The sequence below is a fragment of the Furipterus horrens genome, unplaced genomic scaffold (genome assembly GCF_987537825.1).
Source record: "Furipterus horrens unplaced genomic scaffold, mFurHor1.1.pri manual_scaffold_3, whole genome shotgun sequence".
Taxonomy (NCBI): Eukaryota; Metazoa; Chordata; class Mammalia; order Chiroptera; family Furipteridae; genus Furipterus; species Furipterus horrens.
The window spans coordinates 30560479-30586231 of NW_028327173.1; the positions used below are offsets into that span (position 1 = coordinate 30560479).

At 48.7% G+C, this 25753-nt stretch overlaps 3 protein-coding genes across 3 annotated transcripts in view; 1 reads left to right on the top strand and 2 right to left on the bottom strand.

Moving 5' to 3' along the window:
- Positions 1-9151: 9151 nt before the first annotated feature.
- Positions 9152-16271, bottom strand: HECTD3 (HECT domain E3 ubiquitin protein ligase 3). The gene is made up of 19 exons (XM_090269343.1): positions 15836-16271; positions 15500-15660; positions 15154-15246; positions 14939-15074; positions 14544-14659; positions 14347-14460; positions 14121-14203; positions 13519-13684; positions 13211-13292; positions 12370-12552; positions 12169-12221; positions 11929-11993; positions 11693-11796; positions 11328-11447; positions 11123-11212; positions 9933-10139; positions 9534-9663; positions 9360-9434; positions 9152-9264 (listed from the first exon to the last, which is right to left on the bottom strand). The coding sequence occupies exons 1-19, from the start codon at positions 16202-16204 to the stop codon at positions 9179-9181; spliced, it is 2433 nt and encodes an 810-aa protein (XP_090125469.1). The 5' UTR covers positions 16205-16271; the 3' UTR covers positions 9152-9178.
- A 2199-nt stretch (positions 16272-18470) lies between these two features.
- UROD (uroporphyrinogen decarboxylase) lies at positions 18471-21746 on the top strand. The gene is made up of 10 exons (XM_090269345.1): positions 18471-18553; positions 19192-19304; positions 19425-19504; positions 19583-19645; positions 19865-20062; positions 20184-20345; positions 20723-20860; positions 21033-21133; positions 21216-21282; positions 21502-21746. Exons 1-10 carry the CDS (start codon positions 18534-18536, stop codon positions 21661-21663), a joined length of 1104 nt encoding a protein of 367 aa, XP_090125471.1. The 5' UTR covers positions 18471-18533; the 3' UTR covers positions 21664-21746.
- A 791-nt stretch (positions 21747-22537) lies between these two features.
- ZSWIM5 (zinc finger SWIM-type containing 5) overlaps positions 22538-25753 on the bottom strand; it is a 103914-nt gene continuing 100698 nt past the window's right edge. The window contains exon 14 of the mRNA XM_090271602.1: positions 22538-25376. Coding sequence (XP_090127728.1) covers positions 24514-25376 — 863 coding nt within the window. The 3' untranslated portion in view covers positions 22538-24513. The remainder of the gene's footprint in view (positions 25377-25753) is intronic.

Sequence of the window (25753 nt, forward strand, 5' to 3'; positions counted from 1 at the left end):
GATTCCCTCTTTGTGTGTCCCACTGTCACCACAAAGAACTGTCATCCCCTTTTTTGTGTCTTCTGTATTACACTGGGAACCCCTTGAGGATAAAGGCTATATCTTATTTACTTCTCTCTCCAGGATGGGACAGCTCCTAGCACAGGACCTGGGACATGCTAAGTAAATAATAATGAATGAATTTAAAATTTTCATAAAATTTCCCTTGACCTTCCACTTGGTGGTGGAAAAACTGGCCTGTGGGCCAGGGTCAATGATATCTCTTCTCCTGAACATTCCTTCTTACAAAATCAATCCATATTATTATCTTCTTGCCTAACCTCATGCTTATTATTTATTTTTATTTATTAATCACATGGGAGATACTTAATAAATACTTATTAAACACAAGTCGTTCCCTGCGTTTGTTTCCTGCTCACATTTCTCCTGCTCAGGACATTTGTGTTGTTTGTGTTTATTTGTGGTAGGGGAATAGTTGAAGAAACTCAAGCTCTAACCCTGGCTTGATGGCTCAATTGGCTGGAGTATCATTCTGTACACAACGTCTGTGGGTTCAATTCCCAATTAGGGCACATACCTAGGTTGCGGGTTCAATTCCCGTTTGGGGGTGTGTACAAGAAGTAACTGATTGATGTTTCTCTCTCTCTAAGACCAATGAAAATATCCTTGGGTGAAGATTAAAATGAACAAGAAGTCAAGTTCTAAAGTTCTCTTTGAACTGTGAGAGACAAAAGAAATCTTTCAAAAGTTTGGCCTTGGCTCAGAAATTCTCTTCCCAAGGTCTGCCTGTAAGAGATCTCTCTTTGGGAATTTGCTGGACACGTCACAATATTCATCTACTCCATTTGGCTGTGGATTTGTCAATGGAGCAGGGAATTATTATTTTTAGAGGGCGAGTAAAAGATAAAAATGAAAAGAGAAACTCTATTTTGGCAACTAATTACAGGTACTAAAATATTTGTGTTTTATTTCTGTACACAGGCCCAGCGGTTGCCTAATAGATAAGTTAGAGAGGAAATGATGCTACAGTGTTTATACAGAGACCTTGGGAAGATCCTTTGTTAATTAGGACTTTACTATTCCCTTTCAAGCACACAGAATTTTTATTGGTGATGGTTTTAAAGGCCAGAATATAAATATTTATGCTCTAAACCAATGATTTTCAACCTTTTTCATCTAATGAAACACATAAACTACTAAAATTCCCTGGCACACCACAAAATATATACATTTTTTTTGCTGATGTGACAAAAAAATCGGTATAATTTTGATTCATTCACACTGGATAGCTATTGTTGTGTTGGCTGTTGTCACTTTTTTATTAGACAATCTAAGGCTTTAAAGAAGTCAGTGCCCCTGACTAAAGGTTGGCTATTGCATATTTTAAAAATTCTTGCCCTGGTTGGGTGGCTCCGTTGGCTGGAGCATCATCCTGTACACCAAAAATGGTTGTGGGTTCAATTCCCAGTCAGGACATATACCTAGGTAGTGGGTTTGAACCTCAGTCAGGGGTTGTGCTGCATATGGGAGGTAACTGATCGACGTTTCTCACATTGATGTTTATCTCTCTCTCTCTCTTTCTCTCTCTCTCTCTCTCTCTCAAATCAATAAACACATCCTCGGGTGAGCATTAAAAAAAATTCCTGTGGCACACAAGTTGAAAATCGTTGCTCTAAACTGATGGGTCAGTTTTAAACATAAGTAATTTAATCAGTTTGCTGATTTTTCCCATCTTCATTGAAAACAAAACTTTGCAAATGGCTTATTTTTCTTGTTTTTAAATTGGAAATCCACAGTTCACTTATTTATTGAACAACTATTTATTGAGTGTCAAGGACAGTTTTAGGCTCCTGGGATATATTAGTGAAAAACAACAACAAAAAAAATCTAGCCCTCATCCTAATAGGCAGAGGCAGCATAAATTATAAAGCAGTGTAAATAATAGAATAAACTGTACAGTATATTAAAGGTGATAAGTGCTATGGGAATAAGAAAAAGTAGGCAGGGAGGAGGAATAGGGAGAGGGTGGACACCACATTGACAGCTATAAAGCCTTGGAGTTTTATAAAGGTTATTGAAAGTTGGGAGTTGTATCTCATTTAAATCTTTCTACACCTTTATAAAAAATTTAGAAGCAAAAACAAAAGGAACAGGTGACACCAGTAAAAATGGTCGTCCTCCAAAATGTCTCTCATCCCCTGAAGCAATGAGAATACCGTCAAAAATATCAGCATCAACTTTTTTGGGTGTTCATCATGAGCAGTGAATCATGTCACTTCTTTCAGTCTGTTGATTAGTCACTACATGTCTCTTCTTCAGTTCATGTACAGATAGGAAAGCATGTCGTTGTATTGCTTTCTTGTCTCCCATGATAAACCCCCGTGACATTAAAAAAAAGAATTGAGAACTGGCCAACAAAATGAAAGAGCAGCAAAAAAAATGAAAGGTGATAATGCTGGAAGTGAAATTCAAATTAAACATAAACGGAGTAATAGAAGAAACTGCTGATCACAGGAACGTTGACACTACCATCATGAAAGAGTAGCTATGCGGACTTCTGGCCAAGATGGAGGCCCAGACAGAGATTCCGTGTCTCCCTCCACAACTAAGAAGGAATACAAATAACTCAAAACTAGAGGTAACCAGAAGTTCCAGGAAATCAAGCTGCATGGAAGTCCAACTAACAAAGATATAAGAAGAAATACTCATCCAGACAGGTAGGAGGGGCGGAGCCAGGGCAGAGAGGACACGGTGTGGTGGCAGCAGCAGTGGCGGCAGTGGCAAGCTGGCAGAAAGTGCAGTCACACATTTTAAAAAGTAGGGAGGGACACCTGGGGAGCTCTCCTAGCACCAGACCAGACTGCACAGCTCACAGTTCCAGTGCTGAGGAAAATAAAGCCTCGTTGTTTCTGACTGTGCAAACCAGTAGGGGTTGGGGTGGAGGCAGAAGAAACTGCCAGTCTCTCAGCAGAGTCCGATTGTTTAAAGGGCCCCCATGGTCCTAGAACATCCACAGACCCACCCACTCTGGGAACAACAGCCAAGGCAACAGCTAGAGGGGCGCTAGTCCCATATGGAAGTGGGAGAAATGCCTGGAAAAGAGGCGAGTGCTGGGCAGGCAGCATTTTTCCCTTTCAGACCCCTCCCCCACATACAGAACCACAACATGGTGAAGTGGGTTGCTCTGCACTGACAAACACCTAAGGCTCCAACCCTTACAACATAACAGGTGCGACAACTCTACCTAAGACACAGAGGCAAACAAACATAGGAGCCTGTCAAGATGAGGAGAAGCATGGCCCAAAAGAGGGAACCAATCAAGATTCCAGTGGGAGAACTAAGCGACGAGAAGACAGCCAACCTAACAGATGCAGAGTTCAAAACACTGGTGATAAAGATGCTCACAGGCTTGATAGATATGCTTAAATATGACAAATGCATAAGGGAAGAAGTGAAGGCAATGCTAAATAAAATGAAGGAAAATCCACACAGAACCAATGATGAAGGGAAGGAAACCGGGGTTCAAATCAATGATTTGGAACACAAGGAAGAAAAAAACAGTCAACCAGTACAGAATGAGGAAGGAAGAATTGAAAAAAATGAGGAGAGGCTTAGGAACCTCTGGGACAACTTTAAACGTGCCAACATCCAAATCACAGGGTTGTCAGAAGGAGAAGAGGAAGAGCAAGAAATTGAAAGCTTATGTGAAAAAATAATGAAGGAAAACTTCCCAAATTAGGTGAAGGAAATAGATGTACAAGTCCAGGAAGCACAGAGAGTCCCAAACAAGCTAGACCCAAAGAGGACCACACCAAGATACATCATAATTAAAATGCCAAAGGTTCAAGATAAAGAAAGAATATTAAAAGCAGCAAGAGAAAAGCAGAGTGTTACCTATAAGACTCTCAGCGGATTTCTCAAAAGAAACTGCAGGCAAGAAGGGATTGGCAAGAAGTATTCAAGGTGATGAAAAGCAAGGACCTACAACCAAGATTACTCTATCCAGCAAAACTATCATTTAGAATGGAAGGGCAGATAAAGTGTTTCCCAGACAAGGTAAAGCTAAAGGAGTTGATCATCACCAAGCCATTATTATATGAAATGTTAAAGGGACTTATTTAAGAAAAAGAAGATACGAACTATGAACATTAAAATGACAACAAACTATCAACAACTGAATATAAAAAATAAAAACAAAATCCAACTAAGCAAATCAGAATAGGAACAGAATCACAGGTTTGGGAATCATTTGGAGGGTTATCAGCTGGGAGGGGGAAGAGGGAGAAATGGGGTAATGGTGCAGAGATTAAGAAGCATAATCGGTTGGTACAAAATAGACAGGGGGAAGTTAAGAATACTAAAGGAAAGGGTGAAGCCAAAGAACTTACATGCACAATCCATGGACATGAACTAAGTTGGGGAGGGGTACTGGGCGGAGGAGGGCAAAAGGAAAAGAAATTGGGATTACTGTAACAACATAATCAATATAATATACTTTAAAAATGGGGGGGTGGGGAAGAGTAGATATGCGTCCAGAGGAACTTAGCAAAGACAACATTATCTACATAAGAGATAAGTGCTTGTGAAAGAAAGGATGATGTCCCAGAGGAAGTGATGCCATCAAAAAGTCTTCATCCCAGTCAGGGCACATGACTAGGTTGCACGTCAGGTCCCCATTTGGGGGCACGTGAGAGGCAACCACACAGTGATGTTTCTCTCCCTCTCTTTCTCCTTTCCCCTCTCTCTATAAATAAATAAATAAACAAACAAACAAACAAATTAATAAAATTGTTTAAAAAATAGTGGTACATTAAAAAAAAGTCTTCACATTAAGGAAATTCTCAGAGATATTTCATGAAGTTGAAAGTACAAAGAATAAAATGTTGGGAGCTGATCCAAATTTAAAAAGGAGCATGACAATTCATTAAGGCATAGTGAAGATACTTGCTTCATATTATCAGACAAGAAAAGAGGCAAGCACTGTTCGAACTATTCTTGCTGTTTTTTACAAAGAAAAAATTCAATTCTCAATTCTTCTAAATGCATCAGATTATAATGTATTAAATAAATATTAGTTTTATTATTTATTCATTTCCCTATACATTTATAATAGACAATAAGAGTTTTTAATATTGACCAAAAATTGTAAAGCTCTTAGAACCATGGTAATTTCTGCCATTGATTATTAGGATCTCTTTGGTTTCAACTTGCAGGGTCATTTTTACAGTTCTAGCATTACTGTACTGTGTAAAATGAGGATTTCTGATATATAAAAATTTAGCATCAAGTGATAAGTATGTGAAAAGGTTAGCATTTCAAATCAATGGTAAAAGAATAGGTACTTAAAAAAGGAAGCTGAGGACTCCTGTGAATAGCTACAATGTGGTAAAGCTAGGATATGAATACAGGCAGCTGACTCTAGAGGATGTGCTCCTAACTAGTATACTATATTGCCTTTCTGTGGGATGTATCCAATAAATGGTTTCTTCCATAAAGATTCTGAATTCATAAGTTAAAAATGTTGTACATTAGAAAAGAATATGAATGAAATTAAATGGCAAACTACATATACAACACCTGACACGACAAAGAGGTTAATATAGGGGTTAAAGCACTTTAATTACATCAGCGGGCTTTGGAGCTGGCAGACCACCATCCAATTTCTAGCTTCAATTAGGTACTATTTATGTGACCTAGGGCGAGTTACTTATTTCATCTTCACTCTAGGTTTCCCATCTGGAAATAGGCATAATAATAGTATTACCTTCATAGAATTGTTCGGAAGCTAATACAAGATAACAGATGTATAGCTCTTAGTCGGTGCCTTATCTTGTACTAAGATAAGGAAAGGCGTTGCCCTTCCTCTATGATGCCCAACTCTCTGCCCACTTGGTTCCTGAAGGAGGACTCCCATCTTCCAGTACATATTTTAGTACTATGTAAAGACTGTTATAAATCAATAAAAATAAGTAAAATCAAACCAATAGAAAAACAGACAAAAATAGCTAAAGGGCAGTTTATAAAGAAGAAAAACATATGCTCAATTCAGTAAATAAAGCAATGAAAATTAAATTAATTATACCATTTTCAGCACATTAAAATATCAAAGAATGTTTTGAAGTGTTAGTAGCCAAGGTTGTTAAAGCGTTTGGGAAACAGACACTAAAGAGAGTGAAAATTGATACATCCTGGCAATTTGGCAGTTTGATGAAGTGATTTTATGAATAAACAATATAAAAATTCCTTAAAATGTAATACAATGCAGTCAATAAAAATAATAATTAAAATGGTCTCAGTGACGATCATTTCCTGCTTGGATGACTCCCTGCTTCCAGTGTCTTCCTCTCAATTCACTCTACACAACTGCCAAAGCCCAATCCAATCATGTTTCTCCTTGGCTTGATGCCCTCTTGGCTGCTCATTGCAGAATCCTAAAACGGCCCTCTGAGGCCGGAGTCTCTTCTGTCTCCCTTCACGCTCCAATAACATGGGACTCACCGTGCTTCTCGGCTGGCCTTTGCGCCCAGTTGTTCGCCCTCAGGATTTAGCATTCCATCAAGAGCACAGCCGCTTAAAATCATCCTGTTCTGTCCTCTAACAATACCCTTCACCGCTCCTTTGGAGTTCTTACACACATGTTATTAAATGCTGTTTATGCCAGTATTTGTTTACTGTAGGTGTCTCCCACTGGAATCTCGAGAGGGCAAACATGGTCTGTTTAGCCACCATTTTATTTATTGCGCCTGGTATGGTGCCTAACATAGGTGCTCGATGCATTCACTGAATGAATGAATGATGAAATGAAAAGCAAGTTACAAAATATAGAGTGCAAATCTAATCTGTTAAAAAGAGGGAGTCGAGACTCCTGTGGCCAGTACCAGACACAGAGACGGATCGCCCCCCCGCAGGTGGGCGCTGGCCAGGTCCTTCCCAGACGAGGGGATGGCGCGTGTGGGACTGGAGAGACAGGGGGGTGCGGGAGCTCGCTGGGAAGCTCGGAGCTGAATGGGTGGGGCGGCTTCTGAGGCTCCTGCCCCTGCAGCTCCCTGCCGTGGAAGGCACTGCCAGAGGCGGATGGGAGATGGCTCCTGGAGACCACTGAAGGCACATGGATTGGGCAGCGCAGGACGAGAGCCGCCGGGGAGGCTCACCTGGGTGTCAGATCCTGAGCTATGGGGAGATGGGTCTTGGGGAGCACCAGCTTGGGGGAGGGGCCGGCGCGAGGAGTTTCCAGCCAGAGCCGCGTCAGGACCGCCCTGGAGGACCGCATGGGGACGCTTTGGGAGCGACTCCTGCGCTTGCCCCTTCCCTTGGGACCCCGTTTCAGGGTAACTGCCCACTGTGAGAGTGAAGGGACTGTCTCCGCACTTATCTCAAGGGGTTCTTGTTCTTAAAAGACTGCACCCTAGCTGTGTGGCAACTGCAGGCGTAATGGGGGTGGGGAGCGATGCTGCTGCCTCCTCTCCTGTCAAAATCCTGACCTGGGTGGTGTATCAGCCACCTCAGGCGTTGCCCTTCCTCTATGACGGCCAATTCTCTGCCCACTTGGTTCCTGAAGGAGGACTCCCACCTTCCAAATCACCACACCGATCCCAGAGGATGCCAGGTCAGCTCCCCCCACCCCTCTTCTGCGTAGCAGCATCCTGATTTCCATGCTCAGCTCCAGGTTTAATGTTTGACACTAAGGAGCCCACTTGACAGACATTTCCTTGGCTCCTGGCAGGACCCTGAAGTCCTGGAAAAGTCTTCTCTAACATCACTCAGGAGACGAATAAACATTCTAAAGGAATGAATTCAGTCATTTATTCAACTTTCCCACATGCAAGACATTCTTTGATGGAGTGTCATGGAGGCCCTTAGGGAGGGAGAGGTAGGGCAGGGACGTGCGTAAGGCCTAGATGTAGGTTTAAAGTCTAGGCTTCATTTTAAAGTTGGGCAAAGAGGAGCTACTGAAGACTTTGGAGAGGAAACAACTGACTGGCCTTAACCTGTGCAAAACTTGGGAGTGAGACAGTCGACGGGGAGTCAGGCCGGCAGTAATGCAGAAGTGATTAATATGGGCGCTAGTGGCAGTAAAGATTTATGTTGCGCAGATGTAGGTTCTGAGCCAGGGAAGGTGGTGGCACTTGTCGGCTGAGACTGTGTTGGAGGAAGGGAGGAGAGCTCACACCTTGGGGATGGAGCGAGAGGAGGAAAAGACCAGTAAATGAGGGAGGGGTGCTCAGTTGTTCCTTTATTGCTGGGGCAGGTGACTGAGGAGAGACAATCATCACTCCCTATCCATCCCTGACCCCTTGTTTGGGGAGGAGCCTCCACCATTCTACATAGTTTTTAGTTTTGAGTCCAGGCTGAAGCCAGAGAAAAACACTTTGAAAAAATGAGGAGCCAAAAACTGAAGCAATGTTCATGATGGGTAGGGAGCTATAAGGCCTCCTTCAAGTAACTCAGGCCTGGTGGAAGGTTCCCTCTCACAAAGGCTAAATAACTCGGGCAGTAAGCCCCGGCACAGGGGGCTTGTGTATCTGTGGGGCCCAACCTCCAGAGTCAACTCACTGCCCCTTCTCCCACCGCTGCGTGTTCGCTTTTTCTGAGTGCATCAGCCCACGTCCAGGAAGGAGTGGAGACCCCAGCTGGTCTAGGGGAGGTGTCTTGCCCTAGACCAGGCCAAACAGGATACTGCTGGCCCACGGCTGCCCCCTGGTGCCGACTCACTCCTCCCAAGGGCTCATGTCCGTGTCTATGGCCACGCAGTTGTAAGCTGCATAGCGGAGCTTCTCCTCGCACACCTTGGCACTGCAAGAGGGTGGGGGTGGGAGGCAGGGAGTTGGTCAGTGCCAGGCATAGAGGCCTCCCCATCACTACCATGGGGATGGGGTTCCATTAGTACAGTTCAGCACTTCATCCACCCCAGGATGTCACCTTTCTCCCGCTCCCCACTCCGGGCTCGAACCTAGGAAACCCACCTGGCATAGTGCGGTAGGAAGAGGGTGCTGGAGCAGGTGGAAGACTCGGGCAATGCGTCTGTGGTCTCGCAGCTGGAGGTGTAGAGGGGCCACAGGTCAGAGAGAATTATAGGGGCTCAGGCCAGGGGTCTGACATTTATGTTGTGTGTGGGGCTCGGAAGGAGGCCAGCCACAGCCCCTTTGGACCTTGCCCCCTTTGGACCTGGCCTCCGCACTCACCCTAGCTTGTCTGGGTAGATGTAGATCCGTGCAGGTAAACGGCTGCGGCCTGTGACAAAGCGCAGGAAGCGACTCCGGTCCTCTGGATGGAAAGGAAATCAGTGTCCGCACTTCCAGCCTGGCTGTGTTCCACAAGTGGAGTCCAACCCAGGTATTACTCTGCCCTCTACCACTGACCATTGGTGAAGTTGTTCAGAGCCTCCCAGAAATACTGCACCCGTGTGTCCGATGGCTCGAAGTCCTCAAACCGGGCTGGTGGTGACAAAGCCAGAATTCATTCTTGTGTCCTGACAGACACAGTCCTTAAGCTCTACCCTGGTCCTGCCCTGCCCTGCCCAGCCCCACACTCACTGAGCTTGCGCAGAGCATCCACAGTGACCTCCGGGTCCCCGCACACCTTCTTCTCTAACTCTTGCCAGGTCAGCAGGTCCAGCACAGCCTGCGGCACCACCTTCAGCAGACCTGTCTGCATGGCTGCCACCTGGGGAGGAGGGAAAAGGCCTGGCTGGGGAAAAGGGCACAACTCCCAGCTCAGTGTGTGGTGGGGCCACTTGGCCTCCACTCATGGAGAAAGTGGGGCACGTGGGCTTTGCTGGGGGTATCTTTGTGCTCTGTTGATTAGCAGGAATGTGAAGCAGAGGGATGGTGGGGCCGGAGTTCTTGGGCTTTGGTACTGGTGGCCTATCAGGCTGGGCTCTGGCTGCTAGAAGTTGTCCAAAACTCTCTGTCCTTCTGGCCTCCGGGCAGTACCTGCTCCTTGCTCTCCTCCAGCCGTGCCTTCTGCACCAGCTGGATGAAACGGGAACGATCCTCATATTCCACCACAATGCCTGCACCCCCGGGGATCAGTTCTACCATCTGTTGGTCACTCAGTACAGTGGTGAATGTTAGCTCCTTCCCAAATTTGAACTCAAATGTCTCCTTGTCCATTCCTTCCATCACTTCCAGGAGCTTCACCTAGGGGTTAGGGAGAGGCAGGAAGGTCAGTTTTTCATTGTGGAAACAGTCCTTGTTTTTCCTCATGATACTCACAGGGAAGCAGGACAGCCAGCCAGGCAAGGAAGTCCTCATGCAAGGCCATGAGGGAAGTGAGGGGATCACTACAAGGGCTATGAAGGCATCAAGACAACACGGGATCAAGCTTGGAGGCCAGGGAAGGCGTCCTGGAGGAAATGGCATCTATGCTGAGACCCAAATGATGGCTGGGAGTTGGTTGGGCCATAAGGAACTCAGGAGAGAATATTGGGAAAGGTGGAAAGAACAAGAGGCCTAAGGAATCTGTTTAGCTGGAACCTGAATGTGAACCAAGTGGCCACACAGATGTGGGTCATGTAGGCCTTTCTGGATTTTGCATTTTATCCTAAGCCCAAGGCAGAGCCACTGAAGGGTTAAATTAGGAGTATGAAATGAATTACTCTGGCTGCTAGAGATCAGATGGGTAAGAAAAGATAGGGACACTAGCTTCTGTAGTTAGTAGTTGGGTCAGAAAGGAAGGTGATCTGAACCAGGGCTATAGTAGTGAGATGGGAAAAGTAGAGATTCCAGAAGGAGACGTGATAGAATGAGGGAGGTGAGGAAGAAGGAGGAGTGAAGAATGGGCCTCAGGGCCTTGGCAGGGACAAGTGTGGGTGGCAGTGCATTCTGAGACAGGGGGTTGTCAAGAGCAGTAGACTGGGGAGGGGAGGTGAGTGATGAACTTGAGGTGCCATCATGGGGCAGATAGCGAGGCAGAGGCATATATGGCTCCAGGCTTCAAAGAAAGGCTGGGGCTGGAGGTAAAGACTTAGGAGCCACCAAAACTTGGGTAGTAGTGAAACCAAGGGAGTAGATGGGATTGAAGAGGGAGCATGCATGTGGGAAGAGAAGGTTCAGGAGAGCCCTGGGCAACAGCCACCTTCAGAGGCTGGGCAGAGAGAACACGCGCGCCAAGCCGTACTCACCAGCACGGAGTCCACAGCTGGGAAGTCCTTGCTCCAGCTCACCTCCTCACCAGATAGCTGCTTCCACACGAAACCAGGCAGAGCCAGGACCTGTGGGACAGATGTTCACTAATGTCTTCTCATCCTGAGCTGCCCAGGTTTGGCTGGGCCTTCTTCCTTCCAGAACCCAGGGCTGATCTGATAGAGTACAGATTAGGCTACTCACCAGGAACTCCTTACCCCGAAGGGCAGCCCCCATCAGCTGGCCAATCCACTCATACTTGGCAAAGTCTCGGCAGGAGGGGTTGGGTACATACATGTCTCGGGCCTCACCTGTGCCATTGCCCTGCCCCCGAGACAGAGCTGTCAGTGTGGCATGGGATGGACCTGCTTTGTTGCTTGAGATTCCCCAAAGACTTCCCTGAACACCTTCCACTGGGAGGCCTGAATGATCCCTTTGAATGTATGGCTCCCCCTTCCCTGTCTGCCCAGAGCAACTCAGATCCCCTTTTGCCCCCTCTCTAGCTTAGCCTGGTACAAAACAGAGACAAAACAGCAGAAACAGCTTGGGAGGCAGGAGTGGGAAATTACCTGGTTGGCTGTGCGTACAAAGAAGGGCAGAGGCACAGGGGTGTCTGCCGAGCTAGGACACAGCTCTTCTGACATGTCTGCCAGGCTATCCCGGAAACCACCCCCTGAAATGACAGCGATATCGCCTCAGCTGGGGCAATCAAGAGCTCCAGCCCACAAAATGGGGTTATACAACAGGTCCCCCATCTTAGTTAGCGGTAACCTGAGAAGCCTCTACCACTCCTTCAGGGCCTTACCTTGGTCAATAATGCCTTCTGCAATGAATTTACACTCCCACCACTGGTCATAGCGCATGGGCCACCTGTAAATAGAGGTGGACCTCTGTCATCATACTGGCCCAGCGCTCAGGACAATTCACCAGCCCCAGACACCAGCCAGGAGTAGGGCTACAGAGAGGTAATGACGAGGGTGCCATGTGTGTGGGTGTATATGTGTACATGTCTGCTCTGAGAACATTCCTTATCCTCATGCCGTACCTGTAGTCCAGGGGCTTTTCATACTTGTCAGAGGGCTTGAGGCCTTCATAAACCTGGGGCAGGGCAAAGAGCGAGCTGTAGAAAAGTCTGTGTAAAGACCTGGACTCACTCTTGCCCAAAGACCTTGCTTAGGCCCCTTTTGGCCCAGCCTCCTACGCCCCTTACTGACCCTCCCTCAGTACGACCCCAGGTAGTCCAGACCTGGGTGAAGACAGCGTTCTTGCAGGTAGGGTCCTTTAAGGGGCAGGCACGGTGTTCCATTGCAAGGCGCCGGTTGATGTACAGACGTGGCATAAAACTGGGCTTGCTGCTCTCTGAATCACGTAGGCACTGGGTCACTAGGCCTGGCCGCTGGTGCGACAGCAGCAGGAACTGCTTCACTTGCTGGTGAGAAAGGATGCCCAGAATAGGACTGGCAGGCAGTCAGCCTTTGTCCAGACCCTAGAAGCTTCCTCTGTGCCTGGGCTCAATTCCACAGTTCCAGTCCAAGCCTAGTCCATCCCTGTCCCTGCTTCCAGTCCCTTCCTTAGTTCAGCCACCAGGGGGAGCTTTCTAAAACAAAAATATCCAACTTTGTCATTGCCTTACTTAAAATCTTTCCAAGTATCCACTGACCTGGGACAAAGTCCCTGCTTCACAGCCTGGCCCACAGTGTCCTCTGCTACCAGGGTCTGCTTCCTGCCAGCCCCCTCTCAGCCTCATCCCCATTCCATAATCACATCATCTATATGCTGCTAGTATGCCTCCCTCACATCATCTAGTTACTAGCAACTCCCAGTATGTACTTTTATGCAACTTGTCCTATCCGTGTTGTCATCTTTCCTACCCCAGACCTTGTGTATTTCACACACTATCTGAGGAATAGCACCCCAAAGACTAGATTCTGACTCTTTGTGTCTGGCTTTCTTCTGATGTACCCAGAGCCCAGCAAAGGTCCAGGCCTAGAGTAGGTTTTAAGAACTCTCTGCTGAAGAGTGAACAATCGCATGAGCAGAAAGGGGGAGCCCACTGCCAGGACCAGCACTGGATGGACCAGACTTACCTTAATCTCACTGAAAGTGCCCAGTGTGTGATCCCAGGCAGGTACCAGGTGGTGTAGGACGCTGTCCAGGATCTTTATGAATCTGGGGTAGGTGGGTAAAAGTTAACTGCAGCTAAAGAGTTTGGCATGGATGTATGACCCCCTCAATCCCCAACACACAGATACAGAAGCAGCCAGGGCCCAGGGGATGCTCTGACACTTTAAGTTGAACAGCTTACAGTGTAAGACCTTGGGGACCTCCTTCACATACACATACAAGGCTCAGGACCAGGGCAAGGGAAAACCAGCAAGTCCTGGACCACAGCTACCTCTGCAGGAGAACAGCTCTGCGGTATAGTACTTCTGGGTCAGTGCCTTCTAGGCGTGGATATCGCACCAGGCTGGTGGGCTGGAAGAGGTCTGCATTCAACCCTAGCTCCCGCTGTCTAGACGACTTGATCTTGACCCCTCGAAGACGCACATCAATCCCATCATCTGGGGGAAGAAGTCAGAGTGAGGCACTTACTATGCCTGTTGCCTCCTTGGCCCTCAGACCTGAGAATGTCTCCTCAATGCTCAGCCTTTTGTTCCTAGACACTTGGGACCTTTGAGATCCCCTTCTACTCACCTATTTCTGATTACTATATTCTTTGCTGGTTCTTCCATCCACCACTATAATTGCTGTAATGCCTGAGGGTCCCAACTCAGTTCCTCTTCCAGGTGAGCCTAAAAATCTCTATGGCTTTTAAGGCAGGTCTATACCTGGTAGTTTCCACCTGGCTCAAGGCCCCAAAGGTTTAAATCCTGGAGTTAGTTCAGCTATCAATTTCATCTCAACCCCAAGCCCATCCCCTTTTCTCCACGCTCTCTGCCAGCTAGCCCTCATCTACACATTGGGGCTGCCTTCCCCCCTTATAGCCTTAAACCCCACCTCGGCATTCGACGATGCGGATCTCAATGATTGGGAGGTGGACAGTCATGTCCTCCAGAACACAGACATCCCCAATCAGGGTCCTGAGGAGACAGACATGAGGCACTTTGGCTACCCCTTGCCTTCAGGGATAGTTGGGGTCTCACCCAACCTTCCAAGCCAGGTCAGTCCCCATTGCTAGGCCAGTCCCCATTGCCCCACCTCCCACCCAGGCTAGCTTGCTCACTCGTCAACGCTCACGTCACTCAGCTTCTTCAGGTTGTCCCCTTCACCTCCATAGACCACCACCCGCTTAGGCATAAAGTTGTCATCGGTGGTATCAACCGTGATCAGCAGCTTCCTAGTGGGTGGAGTAAGCACATGGGTCTCTGTATACTCACAGACACATGGCTCACCCACCTGTCCTTCTTGGAGCCCACTCACTTGACGATGGTGCCCTTCTTCATGGTAAGCCGCACCCAGTGTTGGCACTGGGACCCATCACTCTCCCAGTAGGTGTCTGCATTGCTGTCTGTCAGGCAGGACACATTGAACTCCTCCTGGGGAGGGGCAGAGAGGTGGAATCAGTGTTCACATGTCCCTCCCATTCCCTGCACTGGGAGTGTGCTTTGGATCAGAGAGCACGAGAGAGAAAACAATGGATCTGGGTTAAATGGGTAGAATTGTCTAAGGGTTTCTATAGGATTTCCAAGATGGAGGGGCTGGATTGAGTCTAGCCTATGGGGATTCAGGTTTAGCCCCTATCTAGAGGTAAGGGTTCTGGATCTAGCAAGATGTGACTGCCTCTTGCTTGGGGTGGGAGGAGTCCCAGCACCCACCGTGTAAGAGGAAACGTCTATGCTCTCCACATACTGCTTCACGCTACCCAGGTTCTCATCCTCCTTGCCCAGGTGGTCGTACAAGAAATGGATCAGGTCCTCGTCGCACTCGTAGGTCCACGTCGGGGGCACATAGCTAAGCAACCCCAAGTCCCTAATTAGGTCGGGCCCAGACCTGGAGCTCCTTCCTCCCCATCCCACCCAAGCTCACTCACAGTAGCCTTTGTACAGCTTCCGTGTACGCCTCGGCCGGCTGAGGCCTCGATCCGAGGCGATATGAGTATGTAAGGTCTACCACCTGTTCCCACCTGTGGATGGAGAGTGTGGGGGCGGGGGTGGAATGGGGGAGACATCAGTACGTAGCAGGACAATCAGCCCAAAGCCTGGAGCCTTACCCAAAGCTCCGTCTCCTCCAAACTACACCACTAGAAGCCCCACCCCAGCTCCTTCAGGCCCCGCCCCTTCCTGCTCTTAACTCTGCTTTCCCCCTGTACCCCATCTAACCCGCGGTGCCAGACCACTTTCCAACCCAGGGGGGCCCCGCCCCTCCAAGTACAAGACCTGAGCAGCGGGCGGTAGTCCACTCCGAAGAGCTGCTGCTGCCGCTGGAGGTGGTCGGGTGTGTCGATGGGTACGAGGCGGGCCCCGCCTTCTGCCGGGCGGCACACCAGCAGCCAGCCTTCCTCCATCCCGCAGTCGCCCAGGTGCTCTGCCAGTTGTTCCTGCAGGGATACGTCAGATGAGGGCAGGTGTCCGGGAACTGTCCGTGTCCGCCCTGCCCAGCCCAAGGCAAAGGGCACTGAATGAAATGGCACCTCAATACGGGGAGGGAGGGGAACAGCCGGCGGCTTCCCAGGCCCCAGGGGTCTTGCGGTCCCAGGGCAAGCCAGGGCGCACCTTGGTCAGCTTCACCCAGAGCCCTTGGCCATTGCACAGCTCCTCGCCGGTGGTGCGCACGCAGGAGCCGCGCCGGAGCTCGATGCTGTTGAAGGCAGCGAGTAGGGGCCCGAAGCCGGTACCGGGGGCCGGGCTCGCAGCTCCCACTCGCAGCCCGAGGCCCTCCGCCTCCCACACCGGCAGCAACACACGCGACGGTCCCGCCGGGTCCTTGTAAAGCTTGTAGAGCACCTCGCGCGGCACGAAAGCCAGCGCCGCCGGGAGCGGCCGTCCGGCGCGGAGGCTCCGGGCTGCCTCCGCCAGGAAGCGTACTCGACCCAGCAGCTGCCGTGGGGTCTCTAGCGCCGCGCCCGGGCCCGGGCCCGCCATGGCGAGTTGGCAGAGGGTAGCCAAGGGGCGACCCGGCTCTAAGAGCAGCGGCCGCGAAGGCTGACAGAGCTTCCCACCGAGCTCTGCCCCGCCTTCGGCCAGCCTTCGCCGTAAGTTCTGGACTAAGCGCACCTGCCGCTGTATTGCCCTCTGTCCACGGATCCTCAAACATGTTACCTCCCACTCAGCCAAACAGACCCAAGTTCGGTAGTTTTTACCTGATCAACCTCGCCTTCGCTATTCCTATTTCTACTACCATTTTATCTCCACTGCCACCACCCTTATTCAAGCCACCATCCTATCCAGCCTGGATCATTGCAACCCCCATTTTTCTGGTGCTCTGGCCTCCTGTTTTGCCTTCTGAGCAACAAGTCATACTGTTATATAACCAGAAGACTCTTTAAAAAGTTTCTGGACATCCTCTTGGGCTCCCTATCCTAGAGACAGTATGACTAAAATGTTTGGGAGAATAACCTCCCCAGCCCTGACACTGACAGGAGTCTTCAGTCACTCAGGCTTGATCCTGGTTGTTAATCCAAATCCCAGGATACTAGTGATCATTATCCAGTTTTTCCCAGTAATTCTGAACCAAATGAGAGGAAAAGCCTATATGGGAAGGGAGGAGGCAAAAAAGATGGACAGGAGCTGTTGGTGAAGCACAATCATAGAAGAAAAGGAAACTGTCCCTTTCTCCCATTTAAAAAAGATTTTATTTAAATATAATTCACATACCATTCAATTCACCCACTTAAACTGTACAGTTCAATGGTTTCTGATATGTTACATTAATTAAAATTTTTATTGATTCATTGATTCTAGAGGGGGGAGAGAAAGAGAGAGACAGAGACATTGATTTGTTGTTCCACTTACTTCGGCACTCATTGGTTGCTTATTATATGTTTGATGTGCCCTGACTGAGGATCAAACTCACAACCCTGGCATATTGAGATGAGATACTTTAACCAATTAAGGTACCTGGCCAGGGCCCCTATTACATTAATTTTTTAAAATTGTGGTAAAATGCATATAACCAAATTTGCCATTTTAATAAATTTTAAGTGCACGATGGTCTATTTTCAAAACTTCTTCATTACCCCAAACAGAAACTCTGTACTCTCTAAGCAATTAACTCCTCATTGCTTCCTCCCCCGCCATTGGTAAACAAACTGTAATCTACTGTCTGCCTCTATAAATTTGCCTAGTTTAGATATTTCATGTGAGTGGAGCCTTACAATATTTGTTCTTTTGTGTGTCTTATTTCATTCAGAATAATGTTGCAAAAATTTGTAGCATGTATCAGAATTTAAATTTTTTTATGGCCAAATAATATTATTGTATGTATATACAATATTTTGTTTATCTAGTCAGCTGTTGATGCACACGTTAGTGGAAACTCTGTTTTCATGTAATTGATATTGTCAAGAAATTAATAATAAATGATCTCATGTAATTTTGAGTTTTCCATTTTTTTCTCACTAGAAAATTGGGAGCACAGTGCTTCTTTCCTTCTCTTCAAGCTATTTTTGTGTGTTATGGCGCTACTACAGGATAGAGTGAACAAATGCACATCACAAAGAGCCTGCATGGCCTGAACTCTGTAGACATTCCCAGCCTCTTTAATACCACCAGATTAGCCTCCTGGTTTTCATAAAATAGCCATTTGCTCTTTTCCTCTTGGCTTTACACATGCTGTTCTTTGCTTGAGACTCTCCTCATTGCTTTCCCCCAAGTAAGCAAGGAGCACTTGCTACTTGCTTCTGGCTTTTTCCTCTTAAACCATTTATTATTGTGATTGTTGATTTTTCTTTTTCCCCATCAGTCTGTAGCTCCTTAAAGGAAGGGGCTATCTTGTTCACCACTGTAACTTTTGTACCTATTATCGGCTCTTAGTGGGTAATACAAATATTTGATGATTTCAGTTTCCTGTATAGTTTGGTTCCCTAATCCACTATATGCCTGGCTCGGCCAGGCATCAGATTGTTAGAATGAATCATGGACAGTGAGAGTGAAAGTGAGACTTGGGCTGAGCCTTTGGGATTCCTAGTCGATCAGAGAAGGGAAAATTCCCCAAACCATGGTGAAGTGTAATTTCGAGGGAAGGTTTTTTCTTTTTTTTTCTGCCGTCGCTACACTAGACTTTACGGTTAAGTGAGGCAGGGAGTCCCACTAGCTGCAGCCGGGGCTGCCGGGTAGCGGTAGCTACATAATCCGATCATGTGACTTCCAATATGGCCTCCACCTGGGCTCAGTTCAGGAAAGGGCGGAGCTTGGGGTGGGGCAGGCTCAGCAGGTTAAAGTGGTACTGGCTCGAAGTTACAGACATCTTACCATGGAGGCGAACGGGTTGGGGTAAGTTCTCTGCACCACGCGCGGCCCGGCCAGCATGGCTTCTGACCTGGGTGTTCCAGCTGAAGGATCTATCCCTATGCCCACTTACCCCCTGTAGAGTCTCCAACCAGAACTCCGGAGTCTGGAATCCCGAAAATCCTCCATTCATGGATTCCTGAGACCATCCCAGGGTCCGCCTAGCAGCACTGCGTCCCCCAGACGTTCATTTAGGGGATGGTCCTAGGACTTTCTAATCCTCAGGACCCCTATTTCCGGACCGTCAGCTCTGAGCCCTGCTTGTACTAACGCCCAGACCTGGAACCAGCCCATTTACACTCCCCCGTTCCTGTGATTTCCTGACCCAGAGACCCTCCAACTATCCTTTTGGGCTTTCCTCGGCCCCCCTCCGCCAGTCTTTCCAGTGGCTTTGAGGAAGCTGGGACTGTGTGTAGGGTAGAGGCCCTAGCGCGGGCCCTTGTAGTCGTGTGCACCAGATAGGCAGAGAGGAGGCGAAATGGGCCGGGAGCCACAGCGTGGGAGCTGGTCTGGAGGAGGCAGATAACGGTGCTGGACTGAATCCGCCCTAGGAACCTGAGCTTTCCCCAACCTTCAGCCTAGCTTACTGACACCTACCTCCCACCTGCAACCCCCATCTCCAGACCCCAGGGCTTTCCAGAGCTGAAGAATGACACATTCCTTCGAGCAGCCTGGGGAGAAGACACAGACTATACTCCAGTTTGGTGCATGCGGCAGGCAGGCCGCTACTTACCAGGTCAGGGTCAGGGCCAGGGAGTCTAGATAAAACGGTGGAGGGCAAAAAGGTTTTGAGGTGCAGGGGAGAGCTAAAGAAGTTCCTCAAGGCCGAGCCCTGCCTTTTCTCTCCTGTCTAAAGAGTTTAGGGAAGCTCGGGCTGCCCAGGACTTTTTCAGTACCTGTCGATCCCCAGAGGCCTGCTGTGAACTGACTCTGCAGGTGAGGGAGTCCACAGAAGAGGGGAGGGATTTATGCCCTCAGCTCGCCATCTAACAACCTGTCTTTTATTCCCTATAGCCACTGCGTCGCTTCTCTCTGGATGCTGCCATCATCTTCTCCGACATCCTTGTTGTCCCCCAGGTACCTGCTCAAACCTGATTCTGGAATGGATGAAAAATGGAATAGAGTCAGGCTCGAGATGGACACTTATCCTCACTGGACAGTGGGAAAAACTTAGGCTGGAAGAGATGGAGTTTGGCTGAGCTTTACTCTCCTTTTCCTCTTTCCTGCTATGGGCTGAACAGAGCCTTTTCTCCTGGAGTCACAGGTTGGGAACACAGATGTTTTCTCCTCCTCCAGGCACTGGGCATGGAGGTGACCATGGTGCCTGGCAAAGGTCCCAGCTTCCCAGAGCCGTTAAGAGAAGAGCAGGATTTAGAGCGCCTCCGGGATCCAGCAACAGTGGCCTCTGAGCTGGCCTATGTATTCCAGGCCATCACCCTCACTCGAGAACGGCTGGCTGGACGTGTGCCGCTGATTGGCTTTGCTGGTGCCCCGGTAATGTGGAACGGGGCAGGTACTTGGGCATAGGGAAATCACTCTGGCAGGTCTGGTGTAGACAAGGGAAGGAAATGTCAGACTTTTACACTTGTGACATTTTCTTTATATCCTTTTGCAGTGGACTCTGATGACATACATGATCGAGGGTGGTGGCTCAAGCACCATGGCTCAGGCCAAGCGCTGGCTTTACCAGAGACCGAAGGCCAGTCACCGGCTGCTTCGCATCCTTACTGATGCTCTGGTACCATATCTGGTGGGACAAGTGGCTGCTGGTGCCCAGGTGGGTTCTGATGGAGAGACAGATAGGCTGGGGTTTAGTCTATAAGGACCAAAAGCAACATAGTTCCCTATGCCTGAGAGGGTAGATATCTTAATGACAGGCATGAAAGAAGTTTGGCTTGCAGTGATCTGGCTGGAGCAGCTCAGTCCACCCTGACACTGGCAGTGGGGCTTAATGTTTTGTGTGTTCAAAGACCAAAGCTAGCCCTGGGATCTGGAGGAAAAGACAAAACTTTTTGACTGAAAGTAAGTTTATAGGCTTAGGCAGTATCAAGAGTTGAAGTCACTTGGGGAAAATTGAGGCACATTCTGTGTATGGGCCTGAGATACTTCCTTTCTCTGTGTTAAATGTTTCTCTTCACCACCACCTAACTGTAGGCATTGCAGCTCTTTGAGTCCCATGCAGGGCACCTTGGCCCTCAGCTCTTCAATAAGTTTGCACTGCCCTACATCCGTGAAGTGGCCAAGCGAGTAAAGGCCAGGCTGCAGGAGGCAGGCCTGGCACCAGTGCCCATGGTAAGAATGGGGATAGGATGAGTGAAGAAGGTGTGACTGGAACTTTCAGGTAAGTCCTGCATGGAATGAAGTGACCACTGAAGGGCAGCAGAGGTACAGCTAAGATAGTAGGGTTAGTAGGCAGAGCAAAGGCCTTCTGTAGCCTCAGGAATCTGCCCTTTCTTTCCCCCAGATTGTCTTTGCTAAGGATGGACATTTTGCTCTGGAGGAACTGGCTCAGGCTGGCTACGAGGTGGTTGGGCTTGATTGGACAGTGACCCCAGAGAAAGCCAGGTAAATGATGGAGGATGAGGTAGAGGGGGGTGCAGCTGCCTTATGTGCAATCACTAGAACGTAGCACCAACTCTGCTTCCAGGGAGCGTGTGGGGAAGAACGTGACATTGCAGGGCAACCTGGACCCCTGTGCCCTATATGCATCTGAGGTAACAACCAGGGTCCCTATGTATGTCTGTGAGTTTGTCTCTGTGCTCCATGGCTGTAGATATGGTTGTATTATTGCGTGTTTTTATGTCTGCCTCTCCCCTCCACCCCATACACACCATGTGAACTTTAGGAAGGCAGGAATTTCTTGTTGTTGTGTTTTCCGGGAGGACAGAGGTTTGCTGGCCTTCCCTGTAGCAAATGCCCTGTCGGTCCCCCAGGAGGAGATTGGGCGGCTGGTGCAGCAGATGCTGGATGACTTTGGGCCACAGCGCTACATTGCCAACCTGGGCCATGGACTTTACCCTGACATGGACCCAGAACACGTAGGGGCCTTTGTAGATGCCGTGCATAAATACTCACGTCTACTTCGACGGAAGTGAGCATACATATTTTTTTCTCCCTCAAGTACCACCAACACAGACTGTTGTTTCCAGGAGAATAAAAGTCTCAGAGTTGGAGTCTAGCATGTGGTTTTCTTTGTGAAAGTTCTGTGCCTTTACCTTCAGTTCCTTCTTAGCCTCTGCTCCATCCCCAGGGCTTCTTTCTGTATCCTTTTCCAAAGTCCTGGGAACTCACATACTGTTGCATGTATGGGCCTCAGGAATGTCAGTGCCTTCCCCACCATCTTGTCCCCAGATCTCCAGGCCCCAGTGCTACGTGGGCTTGGGTAGCGTTTCCTAACAGCTGGAGATGTGACATTTGAGAAATTGGGTCTCCACAGCTTATGAGGCCAAATTGACAGGGCTTTGTGTCTGGGGAGGGAGGGGAGTATAGATCAGAGAGGGGCACAGGAATGGCTAGACTACTTCAGAGAGGCCTGTCAAGGAAGATGGAGTCTAAGAAAGCAGGGGGAAGCTGAGAAGCCTTCAGCTTTGATACCAGAAGCTGGGAGGACACAGAGACTCAGAGCTAGGTTGCTTAGATTAGAGCCTTAGTCCTGCGTCACTGAGGTGAGAAGGCCTCCCACACCAGAAGTCCCTGTGGTGCTCAGGGTTGTTCTGCATACCCTCCAATTTTCTCAGGATCTTGGTGTTTCTGCCCAATATGATGGTACCTACTTCCTGGGACAAGGCTTTGAGCTGCCTCTGAACTCTGAAGAGGGGTCTGGTGTGGCAGGAAATCTTCATTTGTCATTCTCCATCTTACACCACTAGAAACCCACTGTAGTATAGACCCAATCCCCTCCCTTCCCAGCCAGGGAAAAGCAGAAGAGAGAGAAGGGCCCCATTTTACAGAAAAGACCTTTCTGTGATCCATGATTTATTTATAGAAAAGCACTCTTGAGTTCACAGACTTGCTAAAAAATGTCAATCGTGATACAGAAATGGGAGTGGCTTTTATTTTTTTTAAACCCAACCTGTTGGGCTGAGAGGCTGTAGGGGCCCATGGCTGAACAGTAAGACTTATTAGCCACAAACAGCAAATACAACTTATTGGTTAGTGTGGAGGGGAAAAAAAAGGTGATACAATCAGTTTGTCAAAGAAAGGAAAATAAAGCAGACAGGTCCTTAGTGCACAATCTAGCTATACCACCCATTCCCTATCACACCCCACCCCCTACTCAGAAACCAAAACATAAAACAGTAAACACCAAGACACGCATCGAAATGACTCTTCTGAATGCCCTTGCTACCTCCTATAACAATTTCAGGCTAAGCATAGGGGCAGGAAGGTAGCAGGAACATCACACACGAGGTCAGTCAAGGCTAAGACAGGTTGCCCACTAGGGCTAGAAACTGGTCAGAAAGGGAAAGGCCAAATGCATCCCAGCCCCAGCCTCCAAATCAGTAACCAATGGAACTGTGACAAAGCTTGAGGTAGAGAGGCAGGGGAAGAAAGCAAGTACAGGGTGAGAAGAGAACTGTGGAGCTGAAGAAGCCACTCTTAAAGTAGAGGGAGATGTGCTTAGAAGCTTGTTTGGTGAAAGAATAAAGGAGGCACAGAGATGGGGAACATGTTTACCTGGTGAGAGAGACTAAGGAATTGGGAAGAGATCTGGCAAAAAGAGAAGAGCCACATTTATGCAGATCTTCAAACGTGAATTCACAGATATACTTACATGTTGAAATATACAGTTACACATGTAAAGACAGATCAATGGAAAGCAGGCATACGCAGAGACACAAACATGTTTATACACATGCACTCATGTGTGCCCAGATACACACTAAACATGCATCAACAAACATGAACACAAAGTATTCTTACATATTCACAAATGTGTATACCCTCACACAGAAACCCAGAGTCCAGCACACAGATTCACACACAGATACATATATGTACACATACAGGCGTGCACAGATATATCTAAGCATACAGACATATGTACTTAGCCATACAGATATATATACATACATAATTAGAGATGAAACCAGACACTCTTTTAACACAAAGGTGACCAGAGCAGATGAATACTGAGTTCAGTGGCCTCCCAGTCCTTCACCTTCTCCCTGCACTTGTTTCTCAGGAGCTCAGCAAGCTCCTAGAGGCTGTGTGAGGCAGGAGCAAGAGCTTCAGGGTCCTCATGGCTTCATGCAGCGACAGTCTAAGTCCAGTCCTGGCCCTGCCCCTCCCCCACCACGGGGCTACTGACTCCCCATCTGTAGGCTGCGGTTTCTGCATAGACTAGACTTGGGATTTATTCTTACTGGCCGTTTTCTTCCAGCCACCCTTGCCCTTCCACTGCCAACAGCATATACTCCTCAAGGAAAACCTGAGAAATGGTTGTGAGTTTCCTCAGAAAACAAGCCTATCTTCCTACCCACAGCTATTCCAAATACCCATCAAATTAGAACCAGAATTATAAATAGTTACAACTTTACAATGTAATTGGCAGCACATATACTATAATATTTACAGTACCATAAATGCTTCTGTTTCTCTGGTTAAGCAATCCCTGAGACGGAACAGTGTTCTGTGTTTGCCAACGGAGAGAGGGCCAATGCCCAGGACACACGTGGGATAGAGGGGTGTGAGGTGGCATGTTGTAAGGTTTCTGATTGATCTGGAGGGCCCAGCTCCTCCAGGAACAGTGGGCTATGTGAGGGTCTTGCCAAGGCAGACATATTGGCTAGAGTTGGACTTTCCCCATCCTTAGCCCTGTGGTCCTTTGGTTCAGCCACAGGTGCTTAGAGTCCTCTCAGGGTAGAAAAAAGTTTCAGTGTCCTTGGCCTGACCTGATGGTACCTGGGAGCCCAGGCTGCCCCAGCAGTGAGCTGCCTGCTTTCTCAGCCAAAGCGTTCTCTCACCAGCAGCATCAGCTTCTTCTTGCCTTTGTAGATTTGTTTGAGGTTGTCAATGAATTGGGCAAACTGCAGGTGGCCATCCTGTGGCAGCAGGAAGGTCTCCCGAGCCTTGCTCAGAAACTCAATAAACTCTCCATAGTGGCGAGGGCTGATGTGTGTCAGGCGTGAGTGTGTCGTGTTGATATAGGCATTGATGGTAGCATCCAGCAGCTGGCGCAGTGGAGCTTTGTCAGTGGACATAAGTTTTCCAGAGCTGCGGCGACCTGGGATGCCAGCAAGGCCAGGTGCGGTCACTGTGCAGCGCCGCAGGATGTCTGAAAGCACTGTGGCACAGTGCACGCTCTTCACTACCAGGGGAATGAGGGCCGCCAGCTCATTCTTGCCCAGAGAGTGGCTAAGGGCACATGCCCAGAGCACATCATTGATGGCCGGATGGGTGTCCTGGTTGTAGGCCAGGTTGAGATGGCTCATGGCCAGTGAGGCCAGCTTGAAGGCACGTAGCGGGTAGCCACGGAGCTCCATGTAGCGGGCGATGGTGAACAGCTGTGAATGGGTCATGCCACCAGTGGCAGCATCAATGGCGATCTGGTAGGCTGCCTCAAAGGCGATGTGGTCTTTTTCACAGAGTGTAAGGGCTGACAGGGCACAGCTCTGTGGATCCTTCATAGCACACTGCAGGGCCAGTGTGCGAGCACAGCTGGCCAGCTCCTCCCGCTGTGGATAGTCAAGACTGAGGCGCAGGACAGTGGTGTGGGATACGGCTGTGGCAGCCACAATGCTAGTAGCCTCAGTGGGAGTGAAGAGTGTGTACCAGCTCTGCAAGATGCTCACCAGGGCTCGCACACCTGTCAGGGAGAGCCTGAGCTCAGCCGTGGCCATCTGGGTCCCGATCCAGATCTGCCCAGATTACCATTTGGGGTCTGAACTTGGCCTGCAGAAACGAGTTCTCCTTCCTCCTCAGCAGCCTTGAGATGATCTGAGGCAAACCAGGGCAAGGGGAGCATCCCGGATGGCCAGACCCCGTTTGGGGTCTCTTCCCATCCCTTCCTTCCCCAGGTCAGAGGACTGAAGGTCTCAGCAGGTGCTCTTAGCCCCTCACAAGGATAGAGCAGCAGAGCCTGTGGTTTGCCTGCCCCAAGGCAGGGGTTGCAGATCTGTCTGGGGGTTCTAGCTGAAGTGGGGCCTCTCAGGGTAAGAGTCTTGTGCTGGGGCTTTGGGTTCT